The following is a 15057-nucleotide window of genomic DNA, read 5'->3' as shown; positions in this document are numbered from 1 at the left end:
AGAGGAAGAAGAAGAAAAAGGTAAAGATACACATTATGAACAACAAACATGCATCTATCAACAAGTGAATCTAAGAATCAAGTGAATAAATAATCTGGTGACTATATATATATATATATAGTAAAATAAAGTGTTGTCTAACATCAGGATACAGATTAGATAAACTGACATTTTTCTACCTCAGAGTTATTGATGAATCCCTAAGCAAAATTCTGCTAACCTTACTTCTGGAGAAAAAAAATTGAGATTAAAATTCCCTCCCCCTTTTTTTAACATAAATTTTACTGTGCCTTCCAAATTCTACCTTTTTTGCTCAATGTTCACTTATAATTATTTAACATTCCCATTTTCTACTTACGACAATTGAGTGGCATGATTCAATTTAATTTTCCTCTGACAAGGTTAGCTCTTTGCTATGCCATGTCAAATTGCCTTAAAAATAACATGAAATATTTAAAGTATACAAAGAAACATTTATTTTAATAATAGCAGAAAATCCTTTGACAAGGAGTAGGAATTCATGTACAGTGAATAGCTTATAAAAAGTTTAATGTGTAAAAAGTAAACATTAGAACTGATATGGACTTGATGATTTTTTTAATAATTCAATCTTTACAAAACAAATGTTTCTTGTTGATAAATCACAAAATGTTTATTACAATAAAAATATTGAAAATTGTTAAAATTCAACATTTATTGAAGGTAGTTTCAATACAGTAATAATTACAACAACAAAAATAGCAAATAGTGTTGTGGTAAGTTACATATAATAATGCCTTACATTTATTGATGCTTACGTGCATTATTTCATTTCATCCTCATGACAGTCTTCTGAAGGAAGTACTATTTACTATTTTCATGATACAGGAAAAAACCCTGAGAATCAGTGAGGCCAAATGAATTGTCTAAAGCAGGAGCCAGCAAACCCACGGTGTAAGGGATCAGATAGTAAATATTGTAGGTTTTGTGGGCAGTATCGTCTCAGTCACAAGTACCCAACTCCACCATTGTGGGGCAGAAGCAGCCACAGACAATACATAAACAATAAGGACAGCTGTGTTTCAGTAAAACTTGATTTATGAATACTGAAATTGAATTTTCTAAATATTTTACATCACAAATTATTCTTGTTTTTGATATTTTTTTCCTACCATTTAAAAAATATAAAACCCATTCTTAGCTCAAGAACTGTAAAAAGCAGTTAACAAGTTGACTGTGGCCTGTGGGCTGCAGTTTGTCAACCCCAGGTCGAAAGTAACATGTAAGTGAAACTCAGGCTTTGAACCCAGTTATCTGCCTAATTCTGAAGACCACACATTTGTACTTACACATTGTATTTACAGTTCCATCATGTAAGACTCTCTTTTAATGTCCCCCTTCTGAATCAATTCACATCAGTGTAACCAACTTTTACACCCAAAAGAAGAGGCCACTTAAATGTATTTGGGGTCCATTTTATAGGTTGTTGGTAGTGTGTGTTCACCCAAGTCTTAGCAGGGCTAGAAGTGACTGTATGGAGAGGAAGGTTGCTCACAAGGCATAGCCAGTGACCCAGGGTCAAAACTGCAAGTAAAATGCTAAAAGTGACTACTATGAGAGAGGTATATGACACATTCCTTTTCAAAAATGAATAGCCTGTTGTGCCAAGCACTGGGCTGGGTGCTGGAGACTGATGAATTAAATAGCTCGGTTGCTGTCCTTAAAGAGGGCAAAGCAGGCAAAGGCATACAATAAACAATTAGAAAGCAGAGTACAATTAAAGCACAATGCGGGGTGATGACTCAAGGTGAGGGGGAGTTCTGGGATCAAAGGTGGAGAAGGCTGAGAGTTGCATTGAGAGAGGAGCTTTCCAGAAGAATGAGCCTTCAAGGTGAGTTTTTTTAAAGAATACATTCTTCTTGATTTCAGAGAGAAAGGGAGAGGGAGAGAGAGAGAGAAACATCAATGATGAGAGAAAATCATTGATTGGCTGGCTGCTTCCTGCTCACCCCACACTGGGGATCCAGCCCGCAACCCCGGGCATGTGTCCTGACCGGGAATCAAAACATGATCTCCTGGTTCATAGGTTGACACCCAACCACTGAGCCAGACTGGCTGGGCAAGGTGAATTTTGACAAACTAATAGGATTGGCTCACTAAAACCAGGTAGAGGAAATAGCAGGTACAAATATACCAAGAAGGAGAGGAGGTGGCATGTTTAGAGAACTGTACATTCCAGCGAACGTAACACCGGAGATGGAGGTTTCCCCTTGCGTGCCTACTTCCTCCCACTCACTCCATTCACTCTGTCTTTTATCAAAACCTGAGTCTGGCAAATAATCTGGAGGAAGGAGGAGGTCCAGAGTAGCATATCATTGGCAGTGTGCGTTCACCCAAGACTCATCAGGAGGGCTAGAAGTGACTGTACAGGGAGGAAGTTGCTCACAAGGCACAGCCAGTGACCCGGGGTCAAAACTGCAAGTAAAATGGAAAGATAGATCTATAGAGGCATGACCTTGAGAAGCTTCCTGCTAGAATGCACAGTAGTTGAAACAGAAGGACGTACCGTTGGCGGACAGCTCAGCACAATCCCAATAGACTGGGAGGACCTTTTCATTTGAAACCATCTGAGAAAATTCAATGCTTGATCAAGTTCCCTTTCAAGTGGAATAATAATGCATTTTTAAAATTAGTTTGCAATTACACCAGTAATAGAGACATGCATTCTTATAAAACATCTAATCATTTGGATGGAAGTGGTTTGTAATTGAAACCCAATCATTGGAACCGGTTTTTAACTTTGGTTCATCTGGAATGAACTCTCAGACTAAAACTTTACAGAAAAATTTTAAAAATATTTAAAATGTAACTAAAACTAAAAAAAAAAAGAATAATAAAATGACAAGATTTTTGTTTGTTAAAAACAAATGAACAAACAAGCAAACCATAACCAGTGACAGTGCAGAGTGGCAGGAACCACAGGAGGTCATGTGATGTGTGGTCCAGAGTATAAATCCAGGCTTTGCCACTTACTGATGGTGGGTACTTAACTCCCTGTGTCTCGGTTACCTTATCTTTAAAAAGAGAATAATAAGAGTGCCTACTGCACTAGCCTGTACTAAGAAATAAATGAGATAATTTATATAAACCACTTAGTCTCTGGCACATAGTAACTACTCAGATAATGTATCCTTTCTGCTCAAGAGAGTGCTGGGACAAGGTATTAAGTATATCAGGATTTTCAAGAAGGACGAAGGAGCAACTACTCATAGATTTTTCTTTCCTTCCTTTTTTTTAGTTCAAAATTCAGCAGTAAAATTAAATATGTCAGCAGCTTATCAGAGCTCAGTGGGCTGATCCCAATGGATTGCATCCAGATTCCAGAGAGCATCATCAAGTAAGTCCTGATGGTTCTGAAGATTTGGTAAGAAATATTGCATGCTTGGAAAAGGAGATTGGAAAACAACTCATTTCTTCAGTAGTGGGGAAATGGCATTATCTTATGGTTAAAAGAAATATTAAATATTCTCCAGTAAAATATATATATATCTTAGAACTCAAGATTACTGTTCTGTTCTTTTAGATACTTTTTCACATAATCTTTCTTTGGAAGTATTGACTAGTGCTCATTTTCACTCTGAATTTTACTATCATTTTGGAGAAAGCATAAATTTAACACAGTCAGCACCTCTGTTACTTGTGTCTCCCACTCCACACAGACACAATTGGGCGTGAGCATAGCACGGATTTCTTTATCGCCTTATATAAAGTTATTTGTCTGCATGACCCTAGGGAAAGAGGGTGGAGGGGAAGTAACCTTTCTCTGTTTTCTTCTGAATCCTTTTCCTTCATGGTTCCCTTCAGGTGAAAATAAGGCTGAGTGGTGAGTGGCAGTTAGGGACAGTTCCTTACTCAGCACAGGGTAATGAAGGCACCAGCGCTGATGCCGAAGGCCACAGGATTGTGCTACAAAAATAGGAGTATGAGTTAACTAAACAACCACTTGGAGCTGGAACTTAAAAACACAGATACAGGAGAGTGAATACTCCTCTTGTTTCATGGTTGCAAAGAACCATTGCTTTCTGTGGGTCGTGTTTTGTTTCACTGTGTCTAATTCCCTCGTTTTTTATTTGAATCGAATTGAGAGGAAGGTAACCATCAGCTCAAAGAAAACAGACAAGGATACCCCATCTTTCTTCAGAAGATGGATAAGAAAATGAACCTTCCAATCTGGGCACCCCCATAAAAATAAATAGTCCTCATTTAAAAAAAAAAAAAGGCATAGAAACTGAAAGGGAAGGATTCTCATTTAGTGTGTTTCTATGCCAACTGCACTCTATATCATTCACAGATATGGGAAGACACGTCAGTAAAGAGAAGTTGCTCATGCAAAGAATAAGTAGGAACAAGGAAAGATGGAACTAGAATAGGTTTGGCTGGCAGCCGAGTTCCTGAGCCCTTTCCGAGTAGTTTCCTTCTCCTCCTTTAATGTATCCATCCAAAGTCAAAGCTCAGCAGTAGATGCCTTTGCTTTCCCTACATCCCAGCATCAGGCAAGAACCCAGGGTACTGACTGGGCTTAGAGTGGCAGTTGGCTCAGCTGAATCAAGCAGAGTGTTCGTAAAGTCCCAGCAATGGCTCTCATCTTCTTTAGCTTCTAAGGTTCCCACAACCAGCACACCTCACAGCTCTGGCCTGCTGCTTCAAAATGGTGCGCCCCATCTCAAAAATCAACTCCTACTCTTTAAATTAAAAGAAAGTACTGGAGCACTCACCTCCTAAAATACTGTCTCTATTTGTAAAAATGACAAGGACAAGTGGAAGTGAGCATTGTCCACACTCTAGGCCAGTGATGGCGAACCTATGACATGCGTGTCAGAGGTAACACGTGAACTCATTTTTTTGGTTGATTTTTTCTTTGTTAAATGGCATTTGAATATATAAAATAAATATCAAAAATATAAGTCTTTGTTTTACTATGGTTGCAAATATCAAAAAATTTTCTATATGTGACACGGCACCAGAGTTAAGGTAGGGTTTTTCAAAATGCTGATACGCCGAGCTCAAAAGGTTCGCCATCACTGCTCTAGGCAAATAAGGTAATGCTTCTATAGGTTGGCTATTGGAAAAAGATGAGAGAATGAGCTTTGGAAGCTTAGTATTAGATGTGAATTTTCCTTACTGGCTCTAAGTGTCTCTGAGACTTCAAGCAACATATGAAAACTCTCTGTGTCTCAGCCTCAGCCTCAGCCTCCGTGTACTGGAGAAGTGAGGCTCAGGTCATGGGATGGCCCTGAGGACCGAATGAAAACATAGTACACAAAGCATTCAGAAAATCTCCTGGCACAGAGTTGGTGACCCAGAATGTTATTTATTATAATCATGTTGCTTTTAGAGACTCACTGTCATGTGAGAAACTTTAGTTGAAAAGTTAAACATGCCCTTTTCATTCATCTACACACATTCGTTTCCAAGGGCTCCATTAAAAAGTCACTTCAGGAGGAAGGGTTTCATTTGGAAAGATTTTCTTCTGAAGAAAGAAATTTACAACCACTCATGTCCTCCTCATGTATCCATGTTATCTCCTGTCTTCCATAACCCGTCTCCTCTGGTCGGCTTTTCTGCCATTTTTGTTACTGGCCTTCATTGCTTCATTTTCATGTTATGCCATTTTCAAATCGATACAAGCCATAGCTCCGTCCTATCACTGTGTAACATTCAGAGTATCTGATCTCAACCAATCCCAGCCGCAATATTCAGCTGGGATGGAGCTTGTCATCAAAGGGCTTAAATGAAAGAAACACTTGCCTAATCTGGAATCAAACTTCTAGTCACTGATTATAGTCAATTCTTGTTATTTGCTGGGGTGATGTTCTAGAACACCAAAGAGCAAATACTAAACTGTTGTTCCTAGAGGAAGTACAGGGTTAGGTTCCTTTGAGCCTCTGGTCACATTTTCGTCAACCAATTAATATATAGCCTTGTTTTATGTGTTTCTGTTTAAAGATACCTTGCTAGATATATATTGCTGATTCATTATTATTGAACTCATGGCCAACAACACTATAGAACAAAGTTTATCTAACACACATATATTCCCCATAAGGTACAAACCAGCCTTCTTGTGCTTGAGATCACTACACAGCATTTTATCACTAGGTTTGGGGGCCATTTTAAATGTCAAAATACCAACAAAAAGCAAAACAAACGAAAAAACCCCAAACCATGGCACTTAATAGATGGCAAAACGGACACGTGTTTACAGCATGAGAGCTAAAACAAGAAGGCAGAGCCTCACCTGCCACAGCAGCTGGGCAAGTGCACATCAGGTGGCGCACATTTCCTGCCGCTCTAAGGCCATCCACAAGTGATCATGTAAAGTGCCACAGGTCTTGAGTTGGGGGTTGCAAACAAAGGTTAGCAAGTAGGTGAATTTGCAAACAAAATCTGCAAATAATGAGGATTGGCTGTCTAACATTAGAAATCCTAAATCATTGGTTATATCTAATTAAAATAAGATTTCTCCCAAAATGCAATGGGATTACTATTTGGGTAGGCTTTTTCCTCTCCTGTTCTGACTGTTCTTTAAAACATTGACCTGTCTTTTCATTTTCATCCGTTGGCTCATTTTCCTCATTGCATCCATTTTTTATCTCATAAGGTACGATGAAGAGAAATCTCATAAGAGAAGTGTGAGGTAAAAATCTCTTGATCTACAAGCCATGTTGGCCCCTCTGTGTGTGCGCACCATTGTCTTATTCGTGGGTGACCTCAACATGCTACCAGAGCCCTTGCCCCAGCCCCTTGTGTATACCGTTCTCGGTCTTTGTCTTGTGTGTAAAGCTGTTGAGGTCAACCTCATTTGCAACTGAAACCTACTAAACAGATACATCCCTGACGTGGCCCAAGCTGCAAGCGAACTTGAACTATTCAACAGGCTGATGTGGATGTTTTCAGCTTTTTTCAGCCAGCATGTTTCCGATCTCCTTGCAACTTTCATATTCACCATTATGAAGTATTTTGCAAAGTAAACATATGTAAACACTGAATGGGAGGAAATGACTCCGTATTTAATTGAAGGATTGTCTCTCAGGGCTCCACAGGATGGTTTTTGAAAGCTAATCCACTCCACTTACGTTTGGCTCTGCTTTGCTGGGTGACTGTCTCACGCTCTGCTTGCTTTTTTTCTTTGTTTTGTTTTCTACATTGATGCTTTTTGCTCATGCAGACTGGATGAAGAACTGAGGGAAGCATCAGAAGCAACTAAGTAAGACTTGGTTTTCATTCAGCAGCTGGCGTGGTGTTGGCTTGCATTTCAGGAATGAGTTGGGAGAGCCTGCATGCGGGTGTTGTATTTTTTGCATCCTGATAATAATGCTGCTGTTTAGAAGTTCCCTTTGTCTGTGATAGACGCAGTTGCAGTTATTTGTCCTATAGCCCATTTCCCCCAGAATCTTGGGTTATCTTGAAGAACGTATTTGTTACTGTTGTCTAATTTTTTTAAATGCACATGCAATTTTATGCACCACAGCAAAAGAATACATCACAGGTACACACACACACACACACACACACTATAATAATAAAAGCGTAATATGCTAATTAGTCCAGACGTCCTTCCGGATGACCTTCCTGACAAAGCTGGGGCTGTGAGGGAAGCCCGGGTCCCAGGTGCCAGAGGGAAGCCCGTCCCAGCAGGCCTACTCTTGCACGAATTTTGTGCATTGGGCCTCTAGTGTATATATAACACATATACTATAATGATCATCTGGATGTTATATTGGGGCAACAAAACCTTACTAATGGAGAGAAATGATGCAAGTGGAAATTATTTTTGTAGAACCAATTTAATGACTTTCCAATACTATTTTTCAACACCTTATTTAGTGACTTGGAAATATTGCTTAATCAACAGCTTTTGAGCTGTTTGGCTAAATAGAAAAAAAAAAAAAACATTGCTCACTATTGTTAAAGTATAATTTTCAAAAAGGCAAAATCATAACTTTAACGCAAATATAAAATGAATTCATGCCAGTGATTTTATTTAACTAATTACTTAATGAAGGAACAAGTAAGGTGTTAAAACCAGTTCAAAGAGCATTTCTGAAGCTAGAGATCAATAGGCAATTTAGGAAGGAATGTTAGGCTAAGATTGTTGGTTTAGGTACAAAACTTATTCATGTTCAGCAGGGCAATAAACAACCTTAGGGTTATCTTTTACTAGAATGCTGGACAACATTATTTGCATCTCTGCTCAACAAAAATCTAAAAGTGAACCTCTGGTCCTAAGAGTTGTAAAATAGTCCTTCAGTCCACTCAGCACTGCTTTGAAAGAATATCCAGTAATTTCCTTTTTTTATTTCCAAATTACAAATAATTTTTCCGACACTATATGTTAAATGGAGACAAGTACTATTTGGCATGTTTGCTGTATTTCTCCATTTCAAATGTAGCTTACACTGTTAATTTTTATGACCAGCTCCCATTTTAACAGACATTGCAAATGCAGGAAATCTGGACAATGTGCAAACAGCTACAAATCCTGTATAAATAAGATCTTAATTAGTGGCATTTTTCTGCAGAGATGTAAATGCCAATTCCTCATACAAACAATCCATTTAGATTTTTTTTTCCTATGGCCCATTTTTATTGCACATAATCTATAGAATTATTTCCTTCTAGTGTGAATCTTTTGGGTTAAAAATTCAAGGAAAGTTTTTTGCTTTAGAAAGTTTAGCATTAGGGTAGTTTACTGGTACAATATTTCTATCCTCTAGTTTTCTTTTAACATAACTAACACCCAGTTAAACTAACAATACTCAAAATTATGTAAATTTTTACTCTAAAAAATTCTTCTTAGGCTCTAACTCAACTATTAAAAACAAGAAGTCGTGGAGGGAAGATATTAGGAATCAAGGAACCAAATGTTGGTGTAATGTAAAGCATTCATTGGTACTCAAATTGCACTGTGACATGAGATTCCCCAGAGAGAGAAAAAGTAATGAGTTTCTCGTTAAGATTCTTTTTAAAAAAAATATATTTTATTGATTTTTTACAGAGAGGAAGGGAGAGGGATAGAGAGTTAGAAACATCAATGAGAGAGAAACATCGATTAGCTGCCTCTTGCACACCCCCCACTGGGGATATGCCCGCAACCACGGTACATGCCCTTGACCAGAATCGAACCTGGGACCCTTTGGTCCATAGGCCGACGCTCTATCCACTGAGCCAAACCAGTCAGGGCAAGATTCTTTTTTAAAATATATATATTTTTATTGATTTCAGAGAGGAAGGGAGAGGGAGAGAGAGATAGAAACATCAATGCTGAGTAGAATCATTGGTCACCTGCCTCCTACACACCCTCCACTGGGGATTGAGCCCACAATCCAGGCATGTGCCCTGACCAGGAATTAAACCATGACCTCCTGGTTCATAGGTCAACAGTCAGCACTGAGCCACACTGGTTGGGCTAAGATTCTTTTTTTTTTTTTTTTTTAAGGATAACATATTTATGAAATTAGAAAGTTTTTTCCAAGACAAAAAATGGGGGGAACTGACATCAATGATTTTCCAGCCAAACCCATTAGAAAGTCAGATTGCCATGTTTTTTCATTAGTACCATATAATCTTGCCTCTTTCAGTAGACTTTTCCCCCCATCCATATTTTTACTCTTCCTGCATAGCTACCATTGAGAAACAGTTATCATATTTGGTTTAGTTGTGTAGCTTTCTTTTTTTCTCTCAACCCCTTCCTTTTGTTCTCTTTTCTGTGCCCAACCCCTGGTCTCCCCAAGTTTCTAAATAGTCTCAGGTCATGCTGAGATGTCTTGATCTCCTTCCTAAAAGAAGCACCAAGCTCATCCCCAGTACATAGTAGATGCTCAGTAAATTTTTGCTGCATAAATTGATGAATATTCAGAAGATTAAGATTGTTGCTGTGGAGCAGTATTATTGTGCCTCAGAATAACCTAAAGCACTTGCTAAAACACTGCATCCTGGGCCTCCCAGCAAAGTTTCCGATTTAGCAGCCCCGAGAGCCTGTATTTCTAATAGTTCCCATTGATGCTGGTCTCAGGACCTTGCTTTGAGAATCACCGCCTTAAAGTAATTGGCCACATAAATATAATTAGATTTGTCTTAGGGGGCTCTATGCTCTGACTTTGGAATCAGTGGCTAAGCCACCTATCTGAATTCTCCTCCAATTGACCCTCCTTCTTTTGATGGTGACATTACATGTTATGAGAAATTGAAATATATTTGCACATTTGAAAATGTGCAAGGAGAAAGAATTTTACTCTGTTGATCCCACCGATGATTGAAATGCCTCTGTATCCTAGCATTCTGTCAAACCAACTACATCTTCTCAACAACTTTTCAGCCTCTGAGGTGACCCCCAGATCCTTGGACAGACTGTGCATGATGATTTGGGGTTCAGCAAACACAGTCACTGCAGATCTGTGATGAGCCTGTAGAAGCCAGATATCCCAGGTTCTTTCTATTGACAGACAAATGCACCCTGACTTTCTACATGACCTTTATTGGAAAGCTGCAGGCTGGCTCTAACCAAAGGCAAACCATATACCCTGCCAGGGAACAAAACCTACCTGTCTGTTGTTTTGCTTTACTCCCACCTGTGTTTTCAAACATTCATTCTCTCTCCACATACACACACCGCCACCAGCACCTCTCACTGCCTTTCAGAAGGTGATTTCCTCAGCCTGCCTTATATTTTTAAAAAACTTTACATCTATACAGAAAAAAAAATACTTTTGAAAGTTACATTATATATAGGGGAGCCATTCTTAGGTTGAAAATGGTGCAAAATCCACCTGCTGCCTTTAGAGTGACAATATCTACTGGATGGCAAATTGCTGTTTTCTTTGGAAGAAGTATGCGAAGTTAAAAACCAGAAAAGCTGGCTTTGGAGGATTGCCCTTCCTTGATTCCAGTCCAGCTTTGCTAGGTTTTTCTAGCACACTGTCAACACTTGCCTGACTGTCCTTGTTCACTAGAGTTGCTAAATATACTCCATGAAAATACCAGATGATCAGAGAGAAGGATGGGGAGACGGGGGGGGGGGGGGGGGGGGGGACGGGGGGAAGTGCGGGGGTGGGGGAGCCCTCTGCCCTTCCCAGGGAGAAATAGCCTTCGGGCTTTAACATTGATAACCATGCCTCTTATTTGCAAATAGATATATAAATTTATGAAATTATTCACAGTATAAAAGGAATTCTCACATGTAAAAACGATCGCAGAATCCCTGTGACTAGTGTTTGTTTGCCAACAATAAAAGAGTTAACAGAGGAGAAAAAGTAAAAATTTTCATCGGAAATTAATAGAAAGCAAATCTAAAGTTTGCTAACAGAGGAATCGCACCAATATGAAATATCAAAAGCAGCCAATATTACACCAAAAAAGCATAAACACATTCATACACCCTAACACAACTTTTATTTCATTATTTCATAGGATTACATTTTTCTTTCTGGACATACTCAGTTCTGGTTATTGTTGGGATTCACTTGTCTTACCTGAACACAGCTCAGCTGTATGGTAGGAAGTGTCCTATTATTTTCCTGAAACAAGGACAAGGAAAGCTGACACTAGCATTTTTCCTTTTAGTGTCTTGGAAAATCCTCATTCTTGTGAAAATAGAAAGTTAAGTGTTATATGTAAGTGAAATTAAGCTGCTTGAGAGGGATTGTTCTTTGTATATAAAACATTATACTATTTGGATTATAAATAAAAATTTGCAATATGTTCCCGAAATCAGCTAGATTGGAAAAATCAGGAGGGAAAATGACAAGAACAGAAGAGCCCACTTGGAGGTGTTTGGAGTTTTCAATCCTCTTTATATATTTCTCAATGATGGGCAATTACTATATTTCGAAACTAACAGTAAGAGAATCGCAGCTTAGTTGCATCATTGCAGGTGTAGATATGTTCAATATTAGCAATGGGACAACATTAAGCAGTTTAAAATGCCCAAGTCTTTTGTGCTTGCAAAGTGTAACAGTGGAGAAAATGTTTACCGCTTCCTGTTTTTTCCTTGCACTCAGAACTAGCTGCCTTTACAATGATCCAGAACTGTCTTCTATGGAGAAGGAGTAAGAATTCATCGTCAGTAACAGCTCTGTGGTTACTTGCAGTATTGTATGGCTGGGCTCTGAAAGAAGCAGATATATTGAGGACTGGGTAAACCGCGTTCAGATGTTCAGCGTTCATGTTCTCCACTCCTGACATTAGAAACTGAAAATGGACTGGGCCATCTTAACACCGTCTCATTGGTCACCATTATATTCCTTATAGACAGCCGACGTTTAGACGTGGCATCCTATTTTTCCAATGCACACATTGGGAGAAAATGAATTTAGAGCTAAATGTAAGGGCATTTGGGTGAGAGGAACGGAAGTCTGCTTTCTGAATTAACATCACCTATTTTAACCAGTGAAAGTTGGGACTTCCATTTGAACTTAATATTTTGATGCATGGGAGAGAACTTTTTGTTTGTTTTGAAAATTCCAAGAGGCAGTTGAGTCTGGATGGGGCTGGAGGAATGATCTAGTCCATCTAGTCCTGTCCTGTGAGAGATAGAAATCAAACCCGTAGTGAGTTCTTACCACATGTCAGGCTCTATAAAAAGCTTCACACACACTAGCTGATTTTTATCCTCAGAATATGCCTGTGAGGTGCATTTTATATGTAAGGAACGAGCAGCCTAGGGAGATTGTCTGCCCAGCCCAGTGTTTTACAGTCGTAAAGTGGCCCAGCGCTGGGACTGGAATCTGCAGTGCAGTTCCAGTGACGGTGGTTTTGAAATCCAAGGGAAGTGGTCTTCATGCTGGAATGGGTGTGCAACCTCCGACCTAACCAAAGACTAGCGAGGGCAAAATTAGGCGCCTAAGAAAACAGTTCATTATTGGCCTCGTCCGCTTCAGGGAACGAACCGTGGTCACCAACATGCTCTCAGAGGGAACCTGGCCACCCAGTCAGGGGCTCCTAACCTGGTTTGAGTTGTGGAGAATTTTAACATTCTTCCCCCCAATCCAGAAGGAGGGGCAAACATCAGATTTAAATGTCTTAGCTATTGTCACGTTTTGTTTTCTTTGGGTCTCCTTTCCCTCGAGGTCACAAGGGAAGTTACAGAATCACAGTGCAATCTTTCTCCAGTTGCCATGGTGACCTTACAGTTTAAGGAAGTTTATGCACACAAAAATCCATAGAAAAGGTCCCAGCTGAAAAGCACCCAAGAACAAAGGCTGTCAAGGGACCTTGGAAATCACACAACTATTTTTTTGAAGTTTACATTGTCCCACACCTTTGAGATGATGACAGTTGCTTCAAGCTAATTGCCACACAGAAATTCTGCAAAGAAAAATACCTGTCCCTTGGCCCACAAGAATTCTTTTTGCAAATCTGACCTTTCTCTGCAAAACAGCGCCCCCCAGAGCAGAGTCCTGCACCCACAGTTAATGAGCTATGTGGACAGAATGTCACTCGCTGGCCTATGGCTGCTACATCTGCGGGCATACCCACTCCTTTGTCTACCTGGTCTGTTTTGTTCCTCATTTGTTTATAGTCCCTTTGGGGTTGGGGAGAGAGCAAAGCACTGCTTCTTATTTGGGTTTGTTCCAGGGCTGGACATGGGAGAGGAAGGGATGCTGCAAATTACTAATGTTCTTCCTGCTTCTCAGAACTATTCTCCATGCTTCCCCTTTCTTCAGCCCTCTCTTGCCAAGCCCTTGGGAGGCACGTGGTCCTGGTGCTGACTGAGATCCGGGATGAGGGGCAAAAGTGGCTAAGAATTCTCCCTACTGACTTCCAGCCCTGGATTTCTGGCTTTCTTCAGTGTTAGAATAAGGGGCTTCATTTTCCTTCTGGTTCCTGTGTGGAAGCATTTTACACCTTCTAGTACTGACTGGGTAAACTGCAAAATGGGCAAAGGCTCTTCCAAGGAACTCAGTCAGGCCGTGAATAAGATGAAGTGTGTCCTGACGCTGTAGTGCCCTCTCATTTCCCTCAGAGCGAGAAGGGAGGCTATGCCTGTCTTCCCCCTCTTTCTACCTAAACACAGTGTTTTTATCTATTATTAAACACTATATTGTCAGACACGTTGTAAGCAGCCTCATTTAACACGTTAGAAATAAAATGGCCTATAGGAAAATTGTCAGAAGGTTGCTAGTCTCACTGGAAAGTTATAGAAAACTATGCCCATTTGCCAAACGTGAGGAATATTCCTTTCATATTTCAATTCTGATTAAAAGTACGTGGGTTTTCTTTGTTGTTATTTTTTTATTTGTTTTGTTTTGTTTTGTCTTCTAAAAAGCATACCATTGCTCAAAGTAGCCCGAGGTGCTTGCCTCCCTCACTTTTAGGTTTGGAAGTTATTTATTCAGACGTGTCCTAAAACTTGCAACATGCCTTTTTATATTTTTACATTTTAAAAAAGCGTATATGATCCAGGGGATGTGCTTCTATTTGCGGAGACTTAAATTAGTAGCATTGTTGGTAGCTTGATTAGCTCTACAAGGTAACTGTTGTCTCAAAAAATCTTCAGTGTGGCTTTCTGTATTTACTTAAAAATCGTTCACTTTTGACTGTCTCTTGCTTCTTCCATAAACTGGGGAAATAGGTTTCAATGGGTTGTTTTTTTGTTTGTTTGTTTACCCAAAGCTGAAGGGATAAATTAAGCCCTAGAAGGTTTACAAAAAAGTCAGTATGAAAAATGAGGTGTTTAAAAATGTGCACCATAGCATATGTGGCTTGTTTTTTATTGTTTGTTTGTTTGTTTGTTTGTTTGTTTGTTTTATCAGGGGTCTAGAGGGTAGAAAAAAAAGTGACTGTGCACTTTAAACTTTCCAAGATGACTTCAAACATTCTGACCCACATTCACACTTTTCAGACAGTGTGCCCCAAATGTTGGTTTAATATATATTCTCTTGGTCTGTGAGAGAAACTGAATCATCACCATGGAAGAAAGCATAAAATCCCAATCATCAAATCAAACTTACTGCAGACTTCTGGTAATAACTGCAGCTGGGAAGTAGAATTGAAAACAAGACCAAGAAGGACCTGTTT

General features: G+C 39.4%; 1 protein-coding gene across 3 annotated transcripts in view; it reads left to right on the top strand.

The window, feature by feature from the left end:
• Positions 1-15057, top strand: part of PRUNE2 (prune homolog 2 with BCH domain) — a gene marked incomplete at its 5' end in the record, with an annotated part of 212080 nt that overhangs the window by 191718 nt on the left and 5305 nt on the right. For 2 of the 3 annotated variants that reach the window (XM_081102942.1, XM_081102941.1), the window contains 4 exons: positions 3278-3376; positions 6641-6676; positions 7208-7246; positions 12039-12086. In XM_081102942.1, coding sequence (XP_080959068.1) covers positions 3278-3376; positions 6641-6676; positions 7208-7246; positions 12039-12086 — 222 coding nt within the window. The remainder of the gene's footprint in view (positions 1-3277; positions 3377-6640; positions 6677-7207; positions 7247-12038; positions 12087-15057) is intronic. The other variant, XM_081102943.1, reaches the window with a different exon arrangement.

The sequence above is a fragment of the Myotis nattereri genome (genome assembly GCF_964212035.1).
Source record: "Myotis nattereri genome assembly, chromosome: 12".
Classification (NCBI taxonomy): domain Eukaryota; kingdom Metazoa; phylum Chordata; class Mammalia; order Chiroptera; family Vespertilionidae; genus Myotis; species Myotis nattereri.
The sequence above is the reverse complement of the archived record's forward strand: the minus strand, read 5'-3'. Positions and strand labels throughout refer to the sequence as shown.